Source organism: Phymastichus coffea, unplaced genomic scaffold (assembly GCF_024137745.1).
Source record: "Phymastichus coffea isolate CEN01 unplaced genomic scaffold, Cenicafe_Pcof_1.1 PCOF00053, whole genome shotgun sequence".
NCBI classification, from domain to species: domain Eukaryota; kingdom Metazoa; phylum Arthropoda; class Insecta; order Hymenoptera; family Eulophidae; genus Phymastichus; species Phymastichus coffea.
The window spans coordinates 1,060,274-1,081,263 of record NW_026706864.1 but is presented as its reverse complement, the minus strand read 5'-3'; the positions used below and the strand labels follow the sequence as shown (position 1 = coordinate 1,081,263).

Here is a 20,990-nt window from a genome sequence, read left to right as displayed (position 1 = left end):
ACCATCACTCTCTTTTTATATCGATTTTTGAATGTTCTTGACCACAGTGATTTTGATTTATTTATATCTTCTTCGATTTTGCCATGAATTATTATAAATAGTTTTGTGAATAATTTTTTAAGTAGAAAATTAATTTTCATACTTTAATAGTTTGTTCATATTGGTAACTTTTCTATAGGTATCACATTAAATTAAATAATAGTGAAATATTAATTTGCTTTCATTTTACTGAAAATAAAAATACTGAAATTTAATTTAAATTTTTCAATTTTTAAACGTTTTACAATGGAAATTGATAAGTGCTTATAATTATAATTTGCGCGTGCTTCGATTACGTATATAAATTCAAATATTATGAATTGAATACAAATTTGCTTATTTGATCAGCACTGAAATAATGTTATGATTTGAAATTTAAAGTAAATAAAACAATAAAATGAAATACACTTTCCCATTCATGCTTAATATTATTCAATAACTTGCAATTCATTTGTTTAATTGTTATATCCAGAAAACATTAGAAAAATGGCAGAGAATTAAATTTTATCGCGCACACATAAATACATAAAACAACCTATGTGTAAGTCAGGTCAGCTGATGAATGCTGAATGCGATTATTTGACACGTAATAAATTCACGGACTAACCGTTGATTGTTGTAAATTATCAGCTGTCAGCTTTTTAAAAAATATAAGATATAATTGTAAAAAGTTATGGCTTTGAATGCAGCTAAGGCAGCTCTAAAACAGGGCAAGACTGCTCTTTTTGTTTGTGATATGCAAGAAAGATTTGCTAAAGTTATCTATGAATTTGATAAAATTACAACTAATTCTTTAAAATTAGTAAGTAATTACATTGGATTACTTTCAATTATATTAAAATTACTATTTGCACATTAAAAACTTTTTCACCAGATCCAAGCTTGTAAAATACTTAATGTTCCAATGATTGTAACCGAACAAAACCCATCAGCTTTAGGCAAAACTGTTCCTCAACTGGATATTGGAGGAGCATCTGGTGTTTTTGCAAAAACTCAATTTAGCATGTACACATCTGAGGTTTGTTCAGGTTAATAGTTTTGAATAAAGTAAACTGCAGACCTTGATTAAGGATTGACCAAATTGTATAGGTTAGCACAGCACTGTCTGCACTTTGTAGTAATGGACCACCCGAATCAATCATTCTTATTGGTATTGAGTGTCATGTTTGTGTGGAAAATACAGCTATTGATCTAAGGAAAAATGGATTTGAAGTTCACACTATTGCTGATTGCTGTTCATCTAGAACTCAAGAGGATAGGTTACTAGCTTTAGATGTAAGTATAAGTTTAATATATGTAGTAGTCAAATAAATTTCAAATAAAATGGAATAAATATTTTACAGAGAATGAAACAAATGGGATGTCACATTGCTACATCTGAAAATGTAATATTCAAACTCTTGGGAGATGCTAAACATAAAGATTTTAAGCAAATACAAAGTTTAGTAAAAGCTCCATCATTGAGCACTGGCTTAGCAATATCCAAGATTTAAAAATATTCTTATTACAGTTATACCCTTGTTAAAAATGTGCAATTTTTTTCAAATAAATATATTTTTTAGAGATTGTTATTGGAATAGTTGTTTTTTATAAAAAAAAGTATCCAAAAAGGTTTATTTAAATAACATTAAAACTATCATTAATAAAAACATTTAGATTATCATATTTGGTTCAGAAGCTTAGTTGATACCAGTAGATCCAAAACCACCAGCTCCTCTTTCAGTGTCGTTAAGGGCTGTAGTTTCTTCTAACTCTGGATAGGCAATCTTTTCACAAATCAACTGAGCTACTCTATCACCAGGCTTGACAATAAAATCATTATCACTGTGATTGAAAAGAAGTACACCTACTTCTCCTCTAAAAAATAGAAATGAAAATCACTGATAATTACTCATTATAATACATTTTTATTAGAAAAATAATAGATGAATAACTATATAAATTACCTGTAGTCAGCATCAACAACACCTGCACCAACATCAATAAAATTCTTTAAAGCTAAACCAGATCTTGGGGCAACCCTTCCATATGTGCCTTTGGGAACAGCAAACTGCAGGTCAGTCTTGATGAGTACTTTGCCATGTGCAGGAACAACATGCTCATATGCACTACACACATAAATAGCGAATTGTCCGCATTTAATCACATTTTAAAAACGCGTTTGATGAAAATATAATTGTTAATGTATGATTGTTAATGTATTCAAATTTTATAAAGTCTTGAGAATAATTTACATGAAACTTAGCAATTTAGTTTAGTTGAACATACAAAAAATAAGAATAATAAATACGAAATATTAGTTCGATTAGACTGTAATTTCAACATTAAATAGTAACAAAAGACTAAGAAAATCACTCACCTCTTCAAGTCATAACCCGCTGATAAAAGTGAACCTTTTTCAGGAGCAAAAGCTTTGTCACTCATTTTAACGTATTTGAGCACACATTTTTCCTCGCTTTTAACCATATTGAAGAATAGTTTTCTCAATAATTTGTTGACTGGCAACGAAAAAAGTTTTGAATATTGAAGAATAAATGGAACCTTACTTCTGGCGGTTTTGTTCGCTTCGCAATGCTAGGGAAAAACTGGATTTGCGCGCGAAATGTAATGGAAGAAAGCAGAGAAGGCGCGCGGATGTATCGTAACGGAAATGAGTATGAGGAAACAGGTATACAAAAGAACAAGTTTGAAATTAGTATAAGTTTAATGTATTTTTGTTAATTTGTTGAAAATTAATATATACATTAGTTACTTCTTAGTACTGAAACTGAACTTTTTTTAAGACTTGTAAGTAGAAGAATTAAAATATTTATTTACACATGTAACATTTATATTTCATTATTAAAAAAAATTAATATACTTTAAAATTCTTTAAATTTATATAAAGCATTTTATACAGTTATTTATTGTCAGAATACCAAAGGGCATATGATAAATTATCATTTGGCTTCATTGTAAATAATTTCACAATTTGGCAATGTCTTACTCAGCTCTTCCTTAATTTTATTATGATCCTCTATATATGGAAAATTGCCAAGTTTCAGATTTTTCAAATTTCTGAAATAAAGTACAATCTACTTATTTATGATCTACTATGTAGAAAAATGTATGCTCCCTCTAATATAGTTATGATTCAAATATTTTATGCATACATTAACTTTTTAAGATGTAAAAGACCTTCATCAGTGATATTTTTACATTCTATAACTTCAAGGTTCTGAAGTGAATCTTTGACAATTGATAAGAGTGATAATGCATCATTTTCTATGTAATTACACCTGACAAGCTTAACTTCTTCTACGTATTTACATCCAACTATAATAAAATCAAATTTTGAAATTCTTAACTCATTATTAATTGATTAAATCAATAAAACTTACAAAAATGTGGGAATCCATCATGATGAATAGCTGAATCAGTTGCATCAACTGCTTGTAAGTATAATTTTTCACTTTCTTTGGGCAATAAATTATAATCTTCTAAATAGTTTTTGTAACCTTTCCATCTAACTGATGCACCGTTACGCAAAAGCCATTCTGCACATGCTCGATCAGGCCCTACTTGTTTGACTCGAGAGTCATCAATTCTGATTACAAAATACTATATTAGTATTAAAACACGAGTAATAAAACTTATTGCAATATTTCTAAGTATTCACATACCTATTAAACATAATTATTAACCATCTGTTAAAATGCCTAATATTATTTTGAAAAGTTGCACCACAAGGCACATTTTTATAAACAGTGCTCAACATTTTTGTAAAATTAATATAAATTTCTACTAAGTCAGAAGTAAATAAACATCATTATAACTTATTTTCTTCTAATATGCTATCTAAACTTATATTATTTTTATCCTTCTATATTGGACACACTGCATTATTTTAAAATTAAACTTATATAAGCTTATTGTTTACGGTGATAAAAGGTGTCGCATACATATCACACTTAAATTAATTAAAAACTTATACAAATCAATCTATAGCAATAGGATAATTTTTATCACTCGTGCAACTTTGTTTACTGCTTCATTACCTATACTTACGTATATCAAAACATATAGCTACACACACAAACACACGCGCGCGCGTAGAAGAACACAGTTACAAATCAGACACTAAGCAAGGAAAAACAAATCGTCCAAACTATGGTATTAAACACCATACTACTTGATGTATCTACATCTGCATCCTCACAATATGCTAATAACTCAAACTATGCCCTTTTGGTTTTTCTAAAAAAAAATTTCTTTTATAGTACATTACGATACAAGTGCGGGAAAGTAGATTCTTGTCTCGTGTACCTTTCCACCCTCACTTCGCTTGTGCGTAAACGCCACACGAGACAAGAATCTACTTTCCCGCACTAATTGTATCGTAATGTACTATTTTGCAACGGCGATAATTTTGCAAATACTCAATATTTCGAATAAGTAATTAGATGAAAAAACTACATCTTGGCTCATTGTAACTGCAACCGCCTGATTACTTTATCTAATTACTTTTTCAAAATAATTTATATAGTAGAAAAACAAATAAATAATGTATTATCCCTCTCTTAGTCAAGTTAAGCTGGCTTACTTTATTTTTCTTTATTATAGCTTCGGATGGATCTAATAAAACAAAAAAATTGTTACTCCATGTCTTTCATAAATGTTTTTTTCTTCACAGCGTTTCCGCGTGTAACAAAAGATATTAAACTGGTCAATATTCTGACGTATGTTTTACAAACGAGACATATGGCGTAAAATCCCGTATTAATTTATGGATTGAATATTTTATCTAGCATATATTTCGTTTCGAAAATGATCGGTTCTTTGAATATAAATTAATAATTACTATATATAACTATTAACAACTACAATAATTATTAATAACTACTATACATTTAAGGAATAGTTTGTTAGTTATGATACAGTGGGATGATCAAAAGATTAACAAGTATGTATTAATCGAATTCAACAATGTATGATTCATTGTATTCTTCAGGATTTCAGATTTTCTATCAGAACGTTTATGATTATGTCTTATTCGTATATTTCAAACAATGTCAATTGCTATCATGTAGTGCTACTCGTATTATAGAAAGCTAATTTTCTTTACTCAAAATTAAAACTTGTATACGTGCATGTATACATATGATCGATAAAAGAAATTTTCTTATATATTATTTTTAACATATAATAAAAATTTACGTATCATATTTATGTTATAAAATATTGCTTCATTGCAATTTATTTTATTATATTAAACGCAATTTAAATCATTAGAGTTTTTCGATATCATGTTTTCATAAATATCGTAAAGATCGTAACAAATAAATGTTTGAAAAAAGTACATGACGGCTTTTAAAATATATCTGTCCATTTTTACTTATATAAATATTGTTTCTATGCTTTTACAGTATCTAAAAAAATATAGAAATTACAGCAATATCAACTCGTACTTGAACACTAACACGCTATGATACAAGGATAGGTCAAAAAATCCTAAGAAAATAAAAAGATAGCGCGCAAGTTATCGCAACTTATGTTACTACAGTAAGCATCACTTTTAACTAAAGTGTTGTCAAAGTTTCAGCCAGAGGGGGGGGGGGGGGTACCGTGGGCTCGTTGCCCAACCTACTAATGCGAACACACCTCCAGGCGCGAGAAGTAGGGATAATAGTGAGAACACTCGCTCGCCCGCTCGCGCCAGTCAGTCTGAAAGACTTCTTGCTCAACCAGACTTATACGTCGGTCTCGTCTATAATAGTTAATAAAGTTTCTTACTATCTATCTTGGTTGTAGTGAAATCATTTGGCCCTATCAATTCCTAGACACCTTCCATAAGAGTTTGTTAACAACACTCTTCCCCGACACCGAAAAGGGTACATATGTCAGCATATTGCCCGCGCACTTTTTTCTCCAATCCTGCGCTGTCACATTGACGGCAATTTGCCGTCATACCGTACTGGCGTATTATGCTGTCGTATTTTGTGACGGCACGCGCTGCTATATCTACTGGGAGGTTGCTGGCTGAAGTGGTGGCGGTCAAATCGTCTGCTAGAGTATACCAAACAAAGGAGTCAGCTGTTCGTATCTCGAGTATCATAATACAGACATATAAGACGCAATTTCTCAGCTTTGTTGTGATTTCAACAACGTATAATGATCTTCAAACGTTTTATTATAAAATTGTACGAGAAAACACGATGTATTATTCGATGATTATTTTTTCATTTCTGATGAAAAAACTTGCATATTGGAGAAATAACAGTGACATGTACAAAAGAAATCTGGATTGTAGATCAGAGTGAAAACCATCAAGGTTACAAATAAAATACATGAAACACCAAACAGTAAGTTGCAAATATGCTCATTGTGTAAATTTATGTCGATTTTGCAAACCTACTACAGTTTATGAATAAATGTTGAATAGGTTACCAGTCTTAGAAGTAGAGTTTCTCTTCAAGGCAATCAAGATAAAGATAATGAATTATGGTCTTTTGTGGAACTGGATATGAAGCTCTATCTTTCGCTATTAAGAAGAACTCATCTTCTGCAATAAAGAAATTACTAAGTGGCCCTGATGCTTTGATCATAGATGAAACATGGACCGACTACATACTTTTGATTCAGGCACTTCAACGAGGTCGTAAAAAGATTGCAAAACTACTGCTGGACAGAGGATGCAGAGTTAATAAACCAATTAAGACCAATTTTTTTCACACACCGTTGTATTATGCTGTGAGATTTGATAATGCTGATTTAGTTGAAATATTATTGGATAAGGGAGCTTTAATCAATGGCAGAGATGCTACTGAAGATACTCCATTACGCTTGGCTTTGAGGGAGAAAAGCTACGGGATTGTTGACATTATGTTGTCTCGATACTTCAATCAAAGAAAGATTTTTTCAACTTTTAGTGATGATGATTGTATTGCTTTTAATGCTGCTTGTATCAGAGGCCGTACAAGTGTTATTGATGAATTCATAAAATTGGGTATTCTAAATCCCAAATCAATATTTGAATCGGGTGGCCCATTGCATTTTGCAGTCCAAGATGGCAATTTAGAAGTGATACATGAACTTTTGAATTATAAAGCTGACATTAACTTCAAAAATAAAGTTGGTCAGACAGCTTTACATTTGGCTCAATATTTAAGAGGACAATGTTATCCATCAAAACATTCTTTGACTATTATTGAGCTGTTGTTATCTGAGTTGAAGAAAACTAATAATAATCCAGTAGATAAACATGGACTCTCTCACTTTCATGTAGCATGCACTGTTGACCAGCCAGAAATTGTAAAATGTATTTTACAGCGTAAGGTAGATATAAATTGTCCTGTCAATTTCGATTCTCCCTTTTGGTCAGGTTATACCCCATTACATTTTGCAATAAAAAACAAGCAACAAAAGATTATAGAATTACTCTTAAGTCATGGTGCTGATATGACAATCAGAAATACTGCTGGAGATAGCCCTTTTCATTTTGCTTTCAGCTTTTTTCATTCAGATGATGAATTTATAAATTTGATTTTGTCCAAATATATTACAAAAAGTTCCAATCCTGTCAATAATAATGGCTTGTCTTACTTTCATATTGCATGTACTACTAATAATATAGGAGCTATAGAAGCTTTTCTTCAGAGTGGAGTAATGATTGATACTCCTATTCATTCTGACTCATCAAAATGTCCTGGTTATACACCTTTGCACTATGCTGTAACATTTAATAGAAGAAAGACGGTAAAAACATTATTGGAAAATGGTGCTAATCCAAATATCAAAGAAAAAAATGGTTTCACACCTCTCCACTTAGCCTGTCAACAGTCAGCTAAGAAAATTCATACAATTCTTAGGAAATCTGTGAACACTGCAGCTGCATATGGGAAAATTGACTTTGAATTTGAATTCAAAAGTTCACCTAAAAAGATGTTGGATAATATAGCCAGTCAAAATGAACAAATAGAAATAGTTGAATTGCTCTTGCAATATAAAAGTGATGTCAACTCCCAAGATAGTCTAGGAAAAACACCTCTGTTTTATGCCTGTGATATTGATAATGACACTTTTGAATGTGAATTTGGACGTCGTATGACTCAAACTTTACAATTTATAATCAATGAATTTTATGTTAAAAGAGATAAAATAATAGAGACCCTTTTGAAGTCTAAACCTGATGTCAACATTACCGACAAAAATGGGCAAACAGTACTACATTGTATAGCGGATACAGAAAAAGTGTTTAGAGATGACAAAAAAGCTGAAATAACACAAATTTTAATCAATTATGGAGCAAACATCAATATTCAGTCATTGAAAGGCTCAACTCCACTACATATTGCTCTAAGGAAAGTTCATCTTGATTTGATCAAAATTTACCTAAAGTACAATTTTAACCCAAACATTGCTGAATATGAAAGTGGTTGTACCCCACTTCACATAGCTGCTTCTAATGATCTTCTTGCACCTGATTCTGAAGAGATAATTAATGCCTTGCTTGCAAAAAATGCTGATATACATGCAAAGAAAAATGATGGACAGACTTCATTACACTTGGCAGCTTTAACTCGTTATTGTCCTAGTAGATTGACTCCTCTTTTAGAGTTGGATTGTAATGTTGATTGCCAAGATAATGCTGGAAAGACACCATTGCATATGGCTTGCCTTAACAGAAATGCAAAAAATGTTGAAAATCTATTGAATAAAGGTGCAGATATAAATGTCAAAGATGGATCTGGTTGTACACCATTTTGGTATTTTTATCAGTATCAAATTGAAGTTTTAGGTAGAATGATCTATGACTTCCATCAAATCTATTACATTTTCAGAAATCATATACGTAAATTGAGAGCTATTGGTTTTTATGTTTGTTGGGAAAATATCCAATATTATATAAAATTAAAAGACTCAAACACAGAACCAGTCAATAATGATAACTTCCCACTGCAATGCCAGAATGAAATAGACAAAATGAAGCATTTGAGGTTGAATGGTTATTCAACACTGTATGACATTTTGTTCAAAGATCCAAATGAAATGTCAATATATGCTAAAAATGATAAACTTCAAAAAGTCATAGAATCAAGTAGCTTCAAAACTGATTATACTCATTACAGTTATTTAATTGAACTACAAGTGAAAAGAGGATTGGTAAGAAGTGAAATATTGAATTCGGCAAAAATGTCATTGGGGATTCTACTAGGAGTTCATTTGCCAGACACATGTTCAGAAAGAATTTTTAGATATCTGTGTAATAAAGTTCTAAAAGATATAATTGAAGCAGCAGAACTATATAGATAATTTAGCATTACCGTTTATTTAATTAACTTTCCACTGAAAATGTATACAATTTATACTATCAGAATATGTACAGTATTAATTATCAAATCTATTAAATATATTAAGCAATGGTCAAATGAAATATATAATAAAAATGTAGTTATTTGATTATATTTGACGTTATGGCTTATATTAATGTATGCAATTATAAAATTGATTATTTATTTGTACAGAAAATTATAGTATAAATGTTTTAAGGCAGATTTATGACAATATAAATTAACAAAATGTAATATCGTATAATAATAAAAATTAGTTAGTTTACCTTATTTGTGAAACAAAGGATTGTCGACTACCCTGACAGTATTTAGCTAAATTGAAACCTAAAGAAGTAATAGTCACGTAGCATTAACTTTGAAAGATCAAAATATTGAATTATATAGTTCAGTTTATCCAAAATATCAAACCCACTAACATCGTTAACGCGCAAGATGCCGATTAGGGTACCGATCAGCGCTAGTGCCGACGTAAAATATCGAAATTTTCTATTTTCCAACATTTCATCAAAACCTGAAAATACCTAAAACTTTCTTTTGTTCTTTTCATATCTATAATGGATTCTCAAATATATTCATTATCTTAAAATTAATATATTTTAAATAAAATAGAAATTAAGTGTCAACCGATTTATTCTAAAAGAATTCAAAGATTTCGAATTTCGATAAGATGATTGTACAACAGTAATACATATAATAGAAACGCTTACTCATAACCTAAGTTTCATATAGTTTCCCGGCGCCGTTGTGCGAGAGCCGACGCGCTCACTTATGGTTATTTATTTAATGGCTGGTGACATGCGAACAAACACTTGTTTTATTTGCATCGAAAATGCAATAAAGGGTGTTCTTTCAATGAAAATCTCATCAACTTACCTATAAACCATTGATTTCGATAGGTTTAAGTGAAATTTACAATAATACATGCCTCATAAGAGGATACAATGTGTTTAAATACGTACAATCTTGTGTACATAGTTTTTGACGTTTTTCAAATAACTATCTTGAGTTTTTAATTAAAAACCGAAATTCTGGTTAACGAGGTAGGTAAACAATATATTTTACACGTATAACTTGTTTTCATAGCATTTTCATATATTACGAAATATTCTCGTACTTGTTAGGTTAGATCTTCGGAATTAGTTGATTCAAAACCGCATTATTAAACATCTATAAACAGTTATTTATGCAACTTATTCGCTTATATCGACTGTTTATTTTAATTTCATTGTGATTTTGTAATGTTTAAATTAATTTTATAAACGTTAGGTACATGTATAATTAAGAAATATTATAGTTGAAATATGTAAAGCACTTCAAAGTAAACCAATGAAATTGTAGAAATTACAAGAGTGGTTGAGTATACTTTTGGAAGTAAAGTTATTTTAATGTTCATAAACTTTTCAATTAATTAGAAAAGAAATTAATATTAATTTGAAATTCATTTAATTTTATTTGATATTTTTCAATATAAACATTTTTATTAATTCACAAAAAAATAAAGAATTATCGAACCAAAAATTTCATTAATCATTTGAATCATATATAAATTATGCAAATCAAATTTATTATTATATATCAAGTAATAACTGTTATGGTTATAATAGTCCATTTTACATTTTACAACAGTGGGCTCTAAGGTTTATAATTTAAAAAAAAATGGCAAGCTCTGATCTGAAAGCATTATTTGGTAATTATTGATAAGTAATGTTTTTGTTCACATTAATTAAGTATGAAATTCTTTCATGCACATGAAATCAAATTATTTTAGATAATCCAGAATTTCTCTCAAAATTTCAAAATTTAATCAATGAACATCGTATTAATGGTTAGTATAAAATAACAATCTATTGAAACTCGAATTAACTGTCCTTTAACATAGTACAACTTTTTGATAACTTTATTGTTAAAGAGGTAATTGGGAAAAGTGATATAAACTCAAAAAATAATAAAAGACAGTTTGTAGAAAATAATACGAAAGAAGTTTATAAAAGAAGAAAAGTTGTAAATCAATCACCCCAAAGTAAATACTCAAAGTTCTAACTTTTTTACTTCACTTTATATCATGAATAAAAAATTAATTTATAACCTACTGTTTTAGAACAAAATGACTCTATTCAGGATGTCAAATCATTGCTACGTAAGTTTTTTTTTTAAATAAATTAAAAAATGGTAATATGAGTATGAATAAATTTTCTTTATGGAATAAATAAATTATTTATAATATTTATAATATATTATAAATCTTGATGTTCTATTTCTATTTTTGAAAAATATAGAAGATAAAGATATACAGAAAAAAATAGCCCCTTATGTTAGCAAATGTATACAACTTACAGATAATTCTACAGATAATTATAATAATTCTTCTGGTTCGTTCTTTTGCAAATGATGCATATTATTTTTATTTCTGTTTAAATAAAATAAATCAATTGGTTTTTTTGTAGATAAAAACGTAGCCGAAACCATTCAGAAAAATGCAATATCTATTGGTAAATGTAGAATAAAAATATTTATTTTATTTTTTGTTGTCCATTTGAAAAAAATGTAAAAAAGAAAACAATTTTTTTATTTCATAGATACAAATGAAGATAACAAAGACATTAGGCCTAGAATGGGAGAAATTAGATTTCTAAATCACAGTGGTAATAATATTATTAATAATTTAAAAACAATTTCCTTTTACTCGAGTACACAAAAAAGTATATTTTTTTAGCTGCAATGATGAAGCCTCCAAGTAAACCACATAGTAACGTTAAAATTATGCAAAAAATTGAACAACATGGATTAGAACTACATTTTACAGATAAAAAACATACAGGTTTGTGATATATTATTGATTTATGTAATCTGTAGCAAAAGTAAGAAAACATTGAAACATTGACACCTAACAACAACAAAATTAAAAACATTTTATGTTTTATAAATGTTCTTTTAGACAAGCAAACAAATTTTCATGATAAAGATGAAATAAAAATTGTAAATACAATAGAAAATAATGTTAATCCCCAAAGTGCTAGTGCTGTTGTGAACAAAAAAATAATAAATGATTCATTAATAAAAAGTAAAATAATAAGATTAGTCCCTATCCAAATGATTAAGAATAGGCATATTTTACCTAATAGAACCAATTTAACTGATAAAAGCATATTGGAAGAATCTATAACTGATTTAGGTACTCAATATAATGAAGAAAATTGTGAAGTGTCACAATCAGGTAATTATAGTCTAAATCCAATAATATTCTGTTTAGTAATAAATATCAAATATATTTTCAAAAATTTTCAGATGATATTTATTATTTAAGTATGGCAAATGCTTTAAATATATCATCAGATAATTCAGAAATTTTACCAAAAAAAAATGTCACTTCCAATATTTTAAATAATTCATATATTAACAATTCCATTATTACGGTTGCACCAAATACATCAACTCCAGAGCTTGAACCAAAAGTCTTAAATCCAATTATCAAAAGCAGTGATTATAAAAAAACTAATTTGTCTAGTAAAAAATTGAAATGTTTTACTATTCCTAATTGTAAAATTGGAAATCAGAGCAGTAAAACAAATCTCAATAATGTTGATTTAGTAAACAGTCAGAATAGATCTACTTTACTTGTAGTAAATGACAATAGTAAACAGTCTGTTAAAATACAAAATGTACAGAAAAATATTGGTTCCAAACCAGTTATCAAAAGCAATGAGAAAGTGATTCAAGGCAAAATAATACTAGAAGGCAAAACTATTAGAAAGATTGGAAATGACATTAATGACAGTCTTGTAATTGATATCAGTGATAGAATTATAACAAAAGCCAATACAACAGATTCTTTTAAATTACCTAAAATTGAAAGTGTAATGTCGTATGCTGAAAGTTTACCAAAAATTACAAATGTAACTTCATGTGTTACAAGTATTACAAACATTGAAAACACAGTTACACATACTACAGACATACAAAGCACGGAAGATATTTCTCTCGCTGAAAGAATTTCTGCAGTTTCTAAAAATTCTCATGAAAAAATTCTCAAAATTACAAAACCAGCCACAAAAATTAAAAGTAAACGGAACTTACAAAATAAAGTTATGGAACAAGTCAAAGACATTAACAATAAAATTAAAAAGAATAACAAGTTTTTAACTAGCAGTAACACAGTAGATGCCACAATTGAAGAGGTTATTGCTCAGGCAGTAAATTCAATGGTATTGAATAAAAATAAATCTCAGGAAAGTCTAAATTTACATATTAATAAGTTGAATAAAAAAAGCTCTCCAAGAACGGGGCTTAAAGTTCTAAAGCCAGTTAAAAGAATAGAGTTAGCTAATAGTGACATACAAAGCAATACTGATAATGTTAACTTTGTAATAGAAGAATCTGTTGATAGATTAGGTCTACCAAGTATCAGGAATGTTGTGTCTTTGGCTACAGATCTTGTATTTGATGATTGTCTAAAGGAAGCAGATCAAGAGTTATCAAGTAGCAATCATTTATATACTGCAAACAATCCAGAAAAGAAACTTAAATTTCTAAACCCGTTTGTAAGAGACAAAGATGGATCTCAGTTATCAAGTAAATCATTTGAAAATCTGGATGTAGACTTGCAAACTGGAAATGATGATTTTAATTTTGCCATAGAGTCTCTCATTGAAGATATAAGTAAAAAAAAATTAGATAAAAAATCACTTATTAAAAATAAAGTCTCTCATCCATCTCCACGAAAACAGTTTAGTGTATCAAATGTCAGAAATCGAAGACTTAATGTTTTGAAATCTGTAAGCAGAAAAAAAAGGGATAAGCGTGAAGCTAAGTTTACTGAAAAGAAGGTTCAAATCATTGACAATAGTATTAAAAATGATATAATCAATATTGAAGATGGTGTCCAAAATGGCATAGATAATGTTGAAAGTACTATTAAGAATGGCATAGATAATCTTGAAAATAGTGTTCAAAGTGGCATAGATAATATTAAAAGTATTCTTCAGTGTGGTATAGATAATGTTAAAAGCACTGGTCAGAATGATGTAGATAATATTGATACAACTATTCAGAATGGCATAGATAATGTTAAAGCCACAATACAAAATAGTAAAGGTAATATTGATATGATGGAGATGAATTTAGCAGATTTTAACTTGATAGACACAAAGTTGACATTTGTGAACAGTGAATATAATGATGCCTCTTTTGATAAAAGTATACCGATTAAAATGGGTAAGATTTTGAAACTTAATTAATAGATTATAAAAAATATGATTTAAATTTAAAGTTAATCTTGACTGTTTCTTGTAATTGTAGATATTATACCTAATAAATTATCACCTATGAAATCACTTGAGGAAGATTTATCTAATATGAACAGCTTTGCAAAAGAGCAAACTGTATCTGTTGATAGTTATAGTAAGTATTTCATTCGACAATCGAAACGCTGTTATACTAAAAGTTCAAAATAATTTATTTACAGTTGCAGAGTTACTACCAGACAACAAGACTGTTGTTGAAGAATCTTTAGGTAGCCATGAAATTCTTTTGTTTTTACTATTTATTATCTTTTTAATTTTTAATTCGCTGTATTCTTAATAATTATTGTTCACAGATGGCTCAATGAGAATTGTAGAAGAATCAGAGGAGCTTCTAGAAGAAGTACCATTGCATCAAAGGAGATGTAACAATTTCTATGGTAAAATCTTTATGATAAACTATTATTGTTATGAATACTCTTTGTCAAACCTAGAATAAGATTTTTTTCTTAGCTCGAGTAAAAAGCAAACATTTACAATTTGAGGTTAGAATCAAATCTTGTTCAAAATAAGTACCAAATGATGTGAACTGGTGATTTTCTATCTATCCTTGAATGAGATATATTGAAATAATTATTTTGAAGTAGTTAATATACGAGGGTGGTCCGATAAGTACTTAGCCTACAAAAGAAAAACGAAAATTTTGGAAAAGTGGCGTTTTATTTTTCAACATAGTCTTCTTTTAGTTCGATACACTTGGCCCAGCGATGTTCCAACTTCTTTAACCCGTCTGAAAAATACGTTTCCTCGGGGTCTGAAAAGTAGGCTTCCGTAGCAGCGATTACCTTCTCATTCGACTCAAATTTCTGCCCGGCGAGTGACTTGGCTCTTCAAAAATCGACGTGCGACCACGTTCAAACTCGTTAAACCAATTTTTGACGGTTGCCATCGAAGGAGAAGAGTCGCCGTACACAGCATCCAAGCGCTTTTTGATTTCGCTGCGCGATTTCCCTTCCAAAAACAAGAATCGAATCACCGACCGATACTGCTCTTTTTCCATTTTTCAAAAATCAACGGACACACTTGCTTTCACACGCTCTCATCAAAAATAAACTACAACTCCGATCCGGCTGAAATCTTGACAGTAACCATTGAGAAGGTTGTACTACGTGATGGAATATTTCTTTTGTGAGAGTGGCCCCATCGAGCGGTGAGGCTAAGTACTTATCGGACCACCCTCGTATAGTGTTTTTCACTTTCGTGTACATTAAGAAATCTAAGTTTTCAAATTTTGTGGGTTTACTTTTGAATATTTGAAAACTAAGATCCTTTATTTTGAAGTAGTATTGTTGAGTTATTAAAAAAGTTTGTTTTCAAATCGCAGTTAAAGTTCCAACCGGGGAGGAGCTCGGTAACAATATCGACCTCGCAGAGTATGAAAAATTTTTCAGCATACAGGACGAGAATTATTCAACAAAAAAGACTCAGAAAGTAGAAATAGAATCACTTGATAACGATGAAGATATTGAAGGTAAGTGTTTAATAGTTCTTTATGTTCCCATAAATAAAATAAGCAAATAATTAATCACAGTATAATATTTTTTTACAGGCACACCAGGTAAACGTCGCACTAAATGCTCCAAGTGTGACAGAACTTTTGTGAACTCAACTAATCGTAAGATTCACGAGGCTACGTGTGAAGTTACTGATCCTCAAAGTTCGGAATGTTCTAAATGTGGTAGATGGTTTGCCAGAACCGCTTATCGGAAAATCCATGAGAAAAAGTGTCAAAAGGTGTACGGTACTATCGAGGTTCCTGTCACGCCACTTAGCGATGTTCTTAGATGTGCCATGTGTCCTTTTAATACTGGACATAAAACTGCTTATATAAATCATCTTAAGAGTCATATGTATAGTCATAAGAAGTCCACTACTATAAGCTCTAGAATTGCAGCTTTGAGAAGAAAATTTGGATATAGGAGGAAGAAGAGGAGACTCCGTTTCGGTTAGTCGAAATACACATTCTCTAATCAGCAAGTTTTGATTTTGAATTATTACTTCAACAATATTTTTGAAAGATTTAGCTTCAAAAACGACTATTTTGTACGTTTTTCGACAATACATGAACTTAAGATGTTGAAACTACATTTCATCTATAAAGTATGCTGATTGAAATTACGACGCGTTTAGAAAACGTGTTTGCAAATCTAAATTGAAATGCATCTACTAAATACTATAAAAACTGCTAAAAAAGAAAACTAGTAATTTAATTAGAAAAGTTGAATTTAAATTAGTATGGTAGAGGAAACTTGATTTAAATAAAATTTTAATAATGAATCTAATAATACATAACTTCATTTACGTAATAGGTATTGATTTTGAGTAATATTTATCACAGGTGCAAGTCTGACGTAAAAATAGTTTGTTATATTTTAGTTTGAGTGTTATGAAAGTAAGAGTCCGTGAATTAAATATACTACTATGTGACACTACTAAATAGAATATATTTCTAATTAAAAATTTGTATCATGAGCAGACAAACATGACATAGAATGTATTTGAAAGTAGGTGAAAACGGACTAATTCGTTGAGGTGTCAAATCGTTCGGAATATCTGTGGAGCTGCACGGTGCACTGAAGTTGCTTACGTCGACACATCGAGTTTCAAATGATTTTTTCTTACTCTTTGTAAAAGTTGTTGAACATCAAATTTATGAAAACATACAAGGAAAATGCTCATGTTTTCATTTCAACAATTTCCTAATCATATTCACACAACAACGTAATCATTATCATTTTATAACAATTATAATTTTAATTAATTCATTCTCGGACTCACTGATTACAAATCTATAACATTCAAAATGTCGGATCCAATACAGCAGACAATATTTTCGAAACAGTGGTACATTACTGTTACATTTTGTTAACATAAGTTTTTAGGTTGCTGATTATGAAACTGATTTCAAAGTTTCAAATTGAAAATATGTATAAATATAATATATCGGATCCAATGCGGCAAAACAAAAAATTGTTTTCTAAATTAAAAACAAAATTAATTAACAAAACATTCTGAAAAAATATATTAGAATTATATTAAAACTATATAAAAGTTTCGATATGTAATATTCGATTTTTGCTCAAATAACTTTGACTTTTAACAGTTTGGATAAACTCGATAAAAACAAACTCAAAAAACTACATTGTCGGTTTGAAAAAATAATCTATTTTTTTTTCAGGAGCTTTGAAGAATCGCTGCGAGATCTGTAGTGACGATGCTGCTGGTGTGGAGCATATGGTAAGTCGTTGCCGTCGTTGCGGCGCTTTCAACTTGCAATGGTGCGATGAGTGTTACAAGGGTGGCTACTCAACTGCATGTCGACTTAAACACCACGAGACTAAGTGCACAGCTACACCTCACACGAGATGTAATAATGTGCCGCGCGTAAGTGTCGAGAAAATCGGTAAGTACGTTTTGCATTGCTGAGTTTTGATATGATCGCATGACATTTAAAAGACGGAAAACATAAGAAAAATGCCATTGTTTAGAAAAAAATCCATGAAAGAATTCCTTATTGCGTTGATGTTGGCAAAAGAAAACGTACTGTTAACACCGGAGAGATGAATTTTCATTTCATAATAAAATATGCTGATGTAATCACTCGCTGTTATTATTTCAGCATAACTCACAACTGTTGATAATTAATTTTTAACTTGTTTGCATTACGCTATTTAACAGTCATTGACATTATGCTCCTTCAAACGAAATAGAATAAAAAGAACAATGTACAGTTTTTTAACAGTAATTTAATTTTTGACACTATTGTAGCCATTGAAATAACTAAGTACAAGAATAGAATCAATGAGACGTATGATCGCACGTGAAACTACAAATACTTTTTACAATAAAATTCGGTTATTGATTTTGATCCATTGATTTTGTTTCTTCTAGGCCCACCGTTGCCACTACATTGTGTGACTTGCAACGTAACTCGTATTTTGTACATGCGTGAGAAGCGTTGTGGGCAATGTTCGTCTCCATTGGTGTTTAAATGCGAGATGTGCTTCGAGTTGAGGGATACATTCGCCGAGCTCGTCGGGCACGTCGCTCGAGCACATATTTACGGATGCCTCGTTAAATGCAACTACTGCGGCAAAAATTGCGAGGATATAATTTTGCACCAACAGGTTTGCGAAAGTGAGTTTCTCTGTTAAATTTTAGGGACGATTGTTTGTGAAATGTTGCTCGAAACATTTGTAACGCTATGAGAGGAAATTTGCACAAATTAACGGATCGTTTTTATTGACCTGCAGGTCAACAGAAGGAAGACGATAGTGCAGTAAACATGGAAACAAACCAGTTATCCGAAGACGATGACAACAATGAGGATACGCCGCACTCTTTAGGTATTGATCATTATTTTATTTTAAATAGAATGGTTACGATATATTATTCTTACTACTCATCTTTCGTTGATTGCTTGAATTATGTTTATAACGAAATATTTTATATTTTGAATACAGTTTTATCACTGTCGAGCCATTAACTCAATTATATTTTGTAACGTTCCAGATAACCTTGTTCTCGAATTGGATGAAGAATCAGACGAAGAACCAGCTCTAAGGGTAGAGGAAGTGTAATGATCGAATAAGGTTAATTGTGTATTAACTTTTATCTTTTTCTTCAAAAACGTACATTTTTTCGTGCAATGATCGAAACCTGTGATTTATATTGAAAGATCGATCATAAATTATTATTGAATCGATATTAGGTTTGACGAATTTTTTTAAATTTCAGGAGATGTTATTAAAAAAGGTTAAAACACTCTTGCATGTATTATACTATCATTTTTTATACTACGCTCTTGCTTGTAATTACTGACTTCAAAAGTGCACTCTGTTTAGGTTGAATGATCTTATATGTTTTGTATTTATATTATTTATACTATTGTATAAATAGTCATATAAGCATAAACAATTATGTATCATACATTGACATGGATTTGAAATGACTACATTTAACTTGTATTATACATCTTACTTATATTGTCTTGATAATTACAATTCATTTTTATGCTATTTATGATTTTGGATTTGAAAAAGTTACGATGAAAATCAAATTCAAATTCAAATTCACTTTACAGGTAGAGACTACTTGAAATAACTAACATAACAAGTCGTTGACAATTATCAATTGCTTCGTTAAATTGCTTTTTTCTTTCATTTTTTTGTTGTTAAAAATTGTTAGAGGTTTTTCTAAGTTCTCTTTTCAGTTCCTTTTTAAGATTTTAATTACCTTTTTGTACGAGTAAACGCAATCAAACGGAAAAAGCGTATATAGAATATTTAACACAAGAGTTTTTGTAAATTTGTCTGATAAAACTACTGTACACTGCTGTATTCAGTCGATTATTTAGTGAACGTGAATTTTTTCTTCGAATAACTGTCTAAATAGAAGAACCATTGATTATAATAAGCAAACATTTTGAAATGATAGTTTGAGTTTATGTTGTAGATCTATGCTAATATAAGAATAGCACTGAAAAATACTAATTTTATTCAGTATATTGCAACTATATTACGTTAAACCTTAGGTACTTATAACTGTAAATATGTGTACAGGAAAATACTCGTAATAAACAATGAATAAAAATTTGAAAAATTGTGATCATTTGTATACAATTTCACGCCATTCTATCAAACTAACAATTCTGAGAAGCAAAGCGTATCATAAATGTAATATTTTAGATGTAGGTAAATTTCAATAGACATTCGATTTTTGAATACATCAGCATCAGTCGCAAATATAATAACTGATTATTAATATAATGAAAATACCTTTGAAATCATATTAATAACAACGAATGAATGTATATGTATTATCTACAAGTTTATTAATCGAAACTAATTAAATATAATTAACTCTTGAGTTACAAATTAATATTATATTTTCTGGAGAAATCATGATAATTGTGTTGCCCTAGTATTGGTCCAAAAAATGCAATCCTCCACTATTAGGTCTTTTATTTTATAGGGTATAAATGCCTTAAAGGCATTTGCAGTTGACCAAGTGTTCGCAATTGTCCGCGATTGTTTACCTTTAATAAATCGGAATTAAGACTGTGAATACTTTATTAATCTATAAAAGATACCTGGTTTCAAATATAATTGATGGCCGACCAATATAACTGAAACTAAAGTATAGCCGATCAGTGTAGTGAAATGTCGATTTTTTCCAAGCTTCAATCACTTCTACTCTACGGTGAGTAGAATTAAAAATAAAATCATATCGAAAGATAAAATGCTACTTTATAATCTAGCTATGGCCGACTACTAATAATACCTTTACTCTATGCGTGAAAAAATAGTAAGTGTATGTTACCTAC

General features: G+C 29.8%; 5 protein-coding genes across 5 annotated transcripts; 3 read left to right on the top strand and 2 right to left on the bottom strand.

The window, feature by feature from the left end:
* The first annotated feature begins 620 nt into the window (after window positions 1-620).
* On the top strand, window positions 621-1,604 carry LOC131665613 (isochorismatase domain-containing protein 2-like). Its single transcript, XM_058937639.1, has 4 exons — window positions 621-841; window positions 914-1,057; window positions 1,129-1,314; window positions 1,383-1,604. The coding sequence occupies exons 1-4, from the start codon at window positions 713-715 to the stop codon at window positions 1,530-1,532; spliced, it is 609 nt and encodes a 202-aa protein (XP_058793622.1). The 5' UTR covers window positions 621-712; the 3' UTR covers window positions 1,533-1,604.
* Window positions 1,605-1,619: 15 nt separating this feature from the next.
* LOC131665617 (deoxyuridine 5'-triphosphate nucleotidohydrolase) lies at window positions 1,620-2,637 on the bottom strand. Its single transcript, XM_058937642.1, has 3 exons — window positions 2,399-2,637; window positions 1,986-2,147; window positions 1,620-1,896 (listed from the first exon to the last, which is right to left on the bottom strand). The coding sequence occupies exons 1-3, from the start codon at window positions 2,503-2,505 to the stop codon at window positions 1,719-1,721; spliced, it is 447 nt and encodes a 148-aa protein (XP_058793625.1). The 5' UTR covers window positions 2,506-2,637; the 3' UTR covers window positions 1,620-1,718.
* Window positions 2,638-2,801: 164 nt separating this feature from the next.
* On the bottom strand, window positions 2,802-4,328 carry LOC131665614 (ATP synthase subunit s, mitochondrial). Its single transcript, XM_058937640.1, has 4 exons — window positions 3,702-4,328; window positions 3,420-3,625; window positions 3,192-3,354; window positions 2,802-3,096 (listed from the first exon to the last, which is right to left on the bottom strand). Exons 1-4 carry the CDS (start codon window positions 3,794-3,796, stop codon window positions 2,979-2,981), a joined length of 582 nt encoding a protein of 193 aa, XP_058793623.1. The 5' UTR covers window positions 3,797-4,328; the 3' UTR covers window positions 2,802-2,978.
* Window positions 4,329-5,680: 1,352 nt separating this feature from the next.
* On the top strand, window positions 5,681-9,710 carry LOC131665602 (serine/threonine-protein phosphatase 6 regulatory ankyrin repeat subunit B-like). The gene is made up of 2 exons (XM_058937613.1): window positions 5,681-6,380; window positions 6,461-9,710. The coding sequence occupies exon 2, from the start codon at window positions 6,520-6,522 to the stop codon at window positions 9,328-9,330; it is 2,811 nt and encodes a 936-aa protein (XP_058793596.1). The 5' UTR covers window positions 5,681-6,380; window positions 6,461-6,519; the 3' UTR covers window positions 9,331-9,710.
* Window positions 9,711-10,055: 345 nt separating this feature from the next.
* On the top strand, window positions 10,056-20,414 carry LOC131665599 (GRIP and coiled-coil domain-containing protein-like). The gene is made up of 20 exons (XM_058937611.1): window positions 10,056-10,408; window positions 10,995-11,055; window positions 11,137-11,193; window positions 11,278-11,388; window positions 11,467-11,505; window positions 11,645-11,737; window positions 11,813-11,857; window positions 11,945-12,010; window positions 12,082-12,186; window positions 12,304-12,582; window positions 12,654-14,579; window positions 14,664-14,765; window positions 14,830-14,877; window positions 14,962-15,045; window positions 15,990-16,136; window positions 16,215-16,610; window positions 17,844-18,068; window positions 18,557-18,802; window positions 18,919-19,011; window positions 19,178-20,414. Exons 2-20 carry the CDS (start codon window positions 11,025-11,027, stop codon window positions 19,243-19,245), a joined length of 4,161 nt encoding a protein of 1,386 aa, XP_058793594.1. The 5' UTR covers window positions 10,056-10,408; window positions 10,995-11,024; the 3' UTR covers window positions 19,246-20,414.
* Window positions 20,415-20,990: the final 576 nt, after the last annotated feature.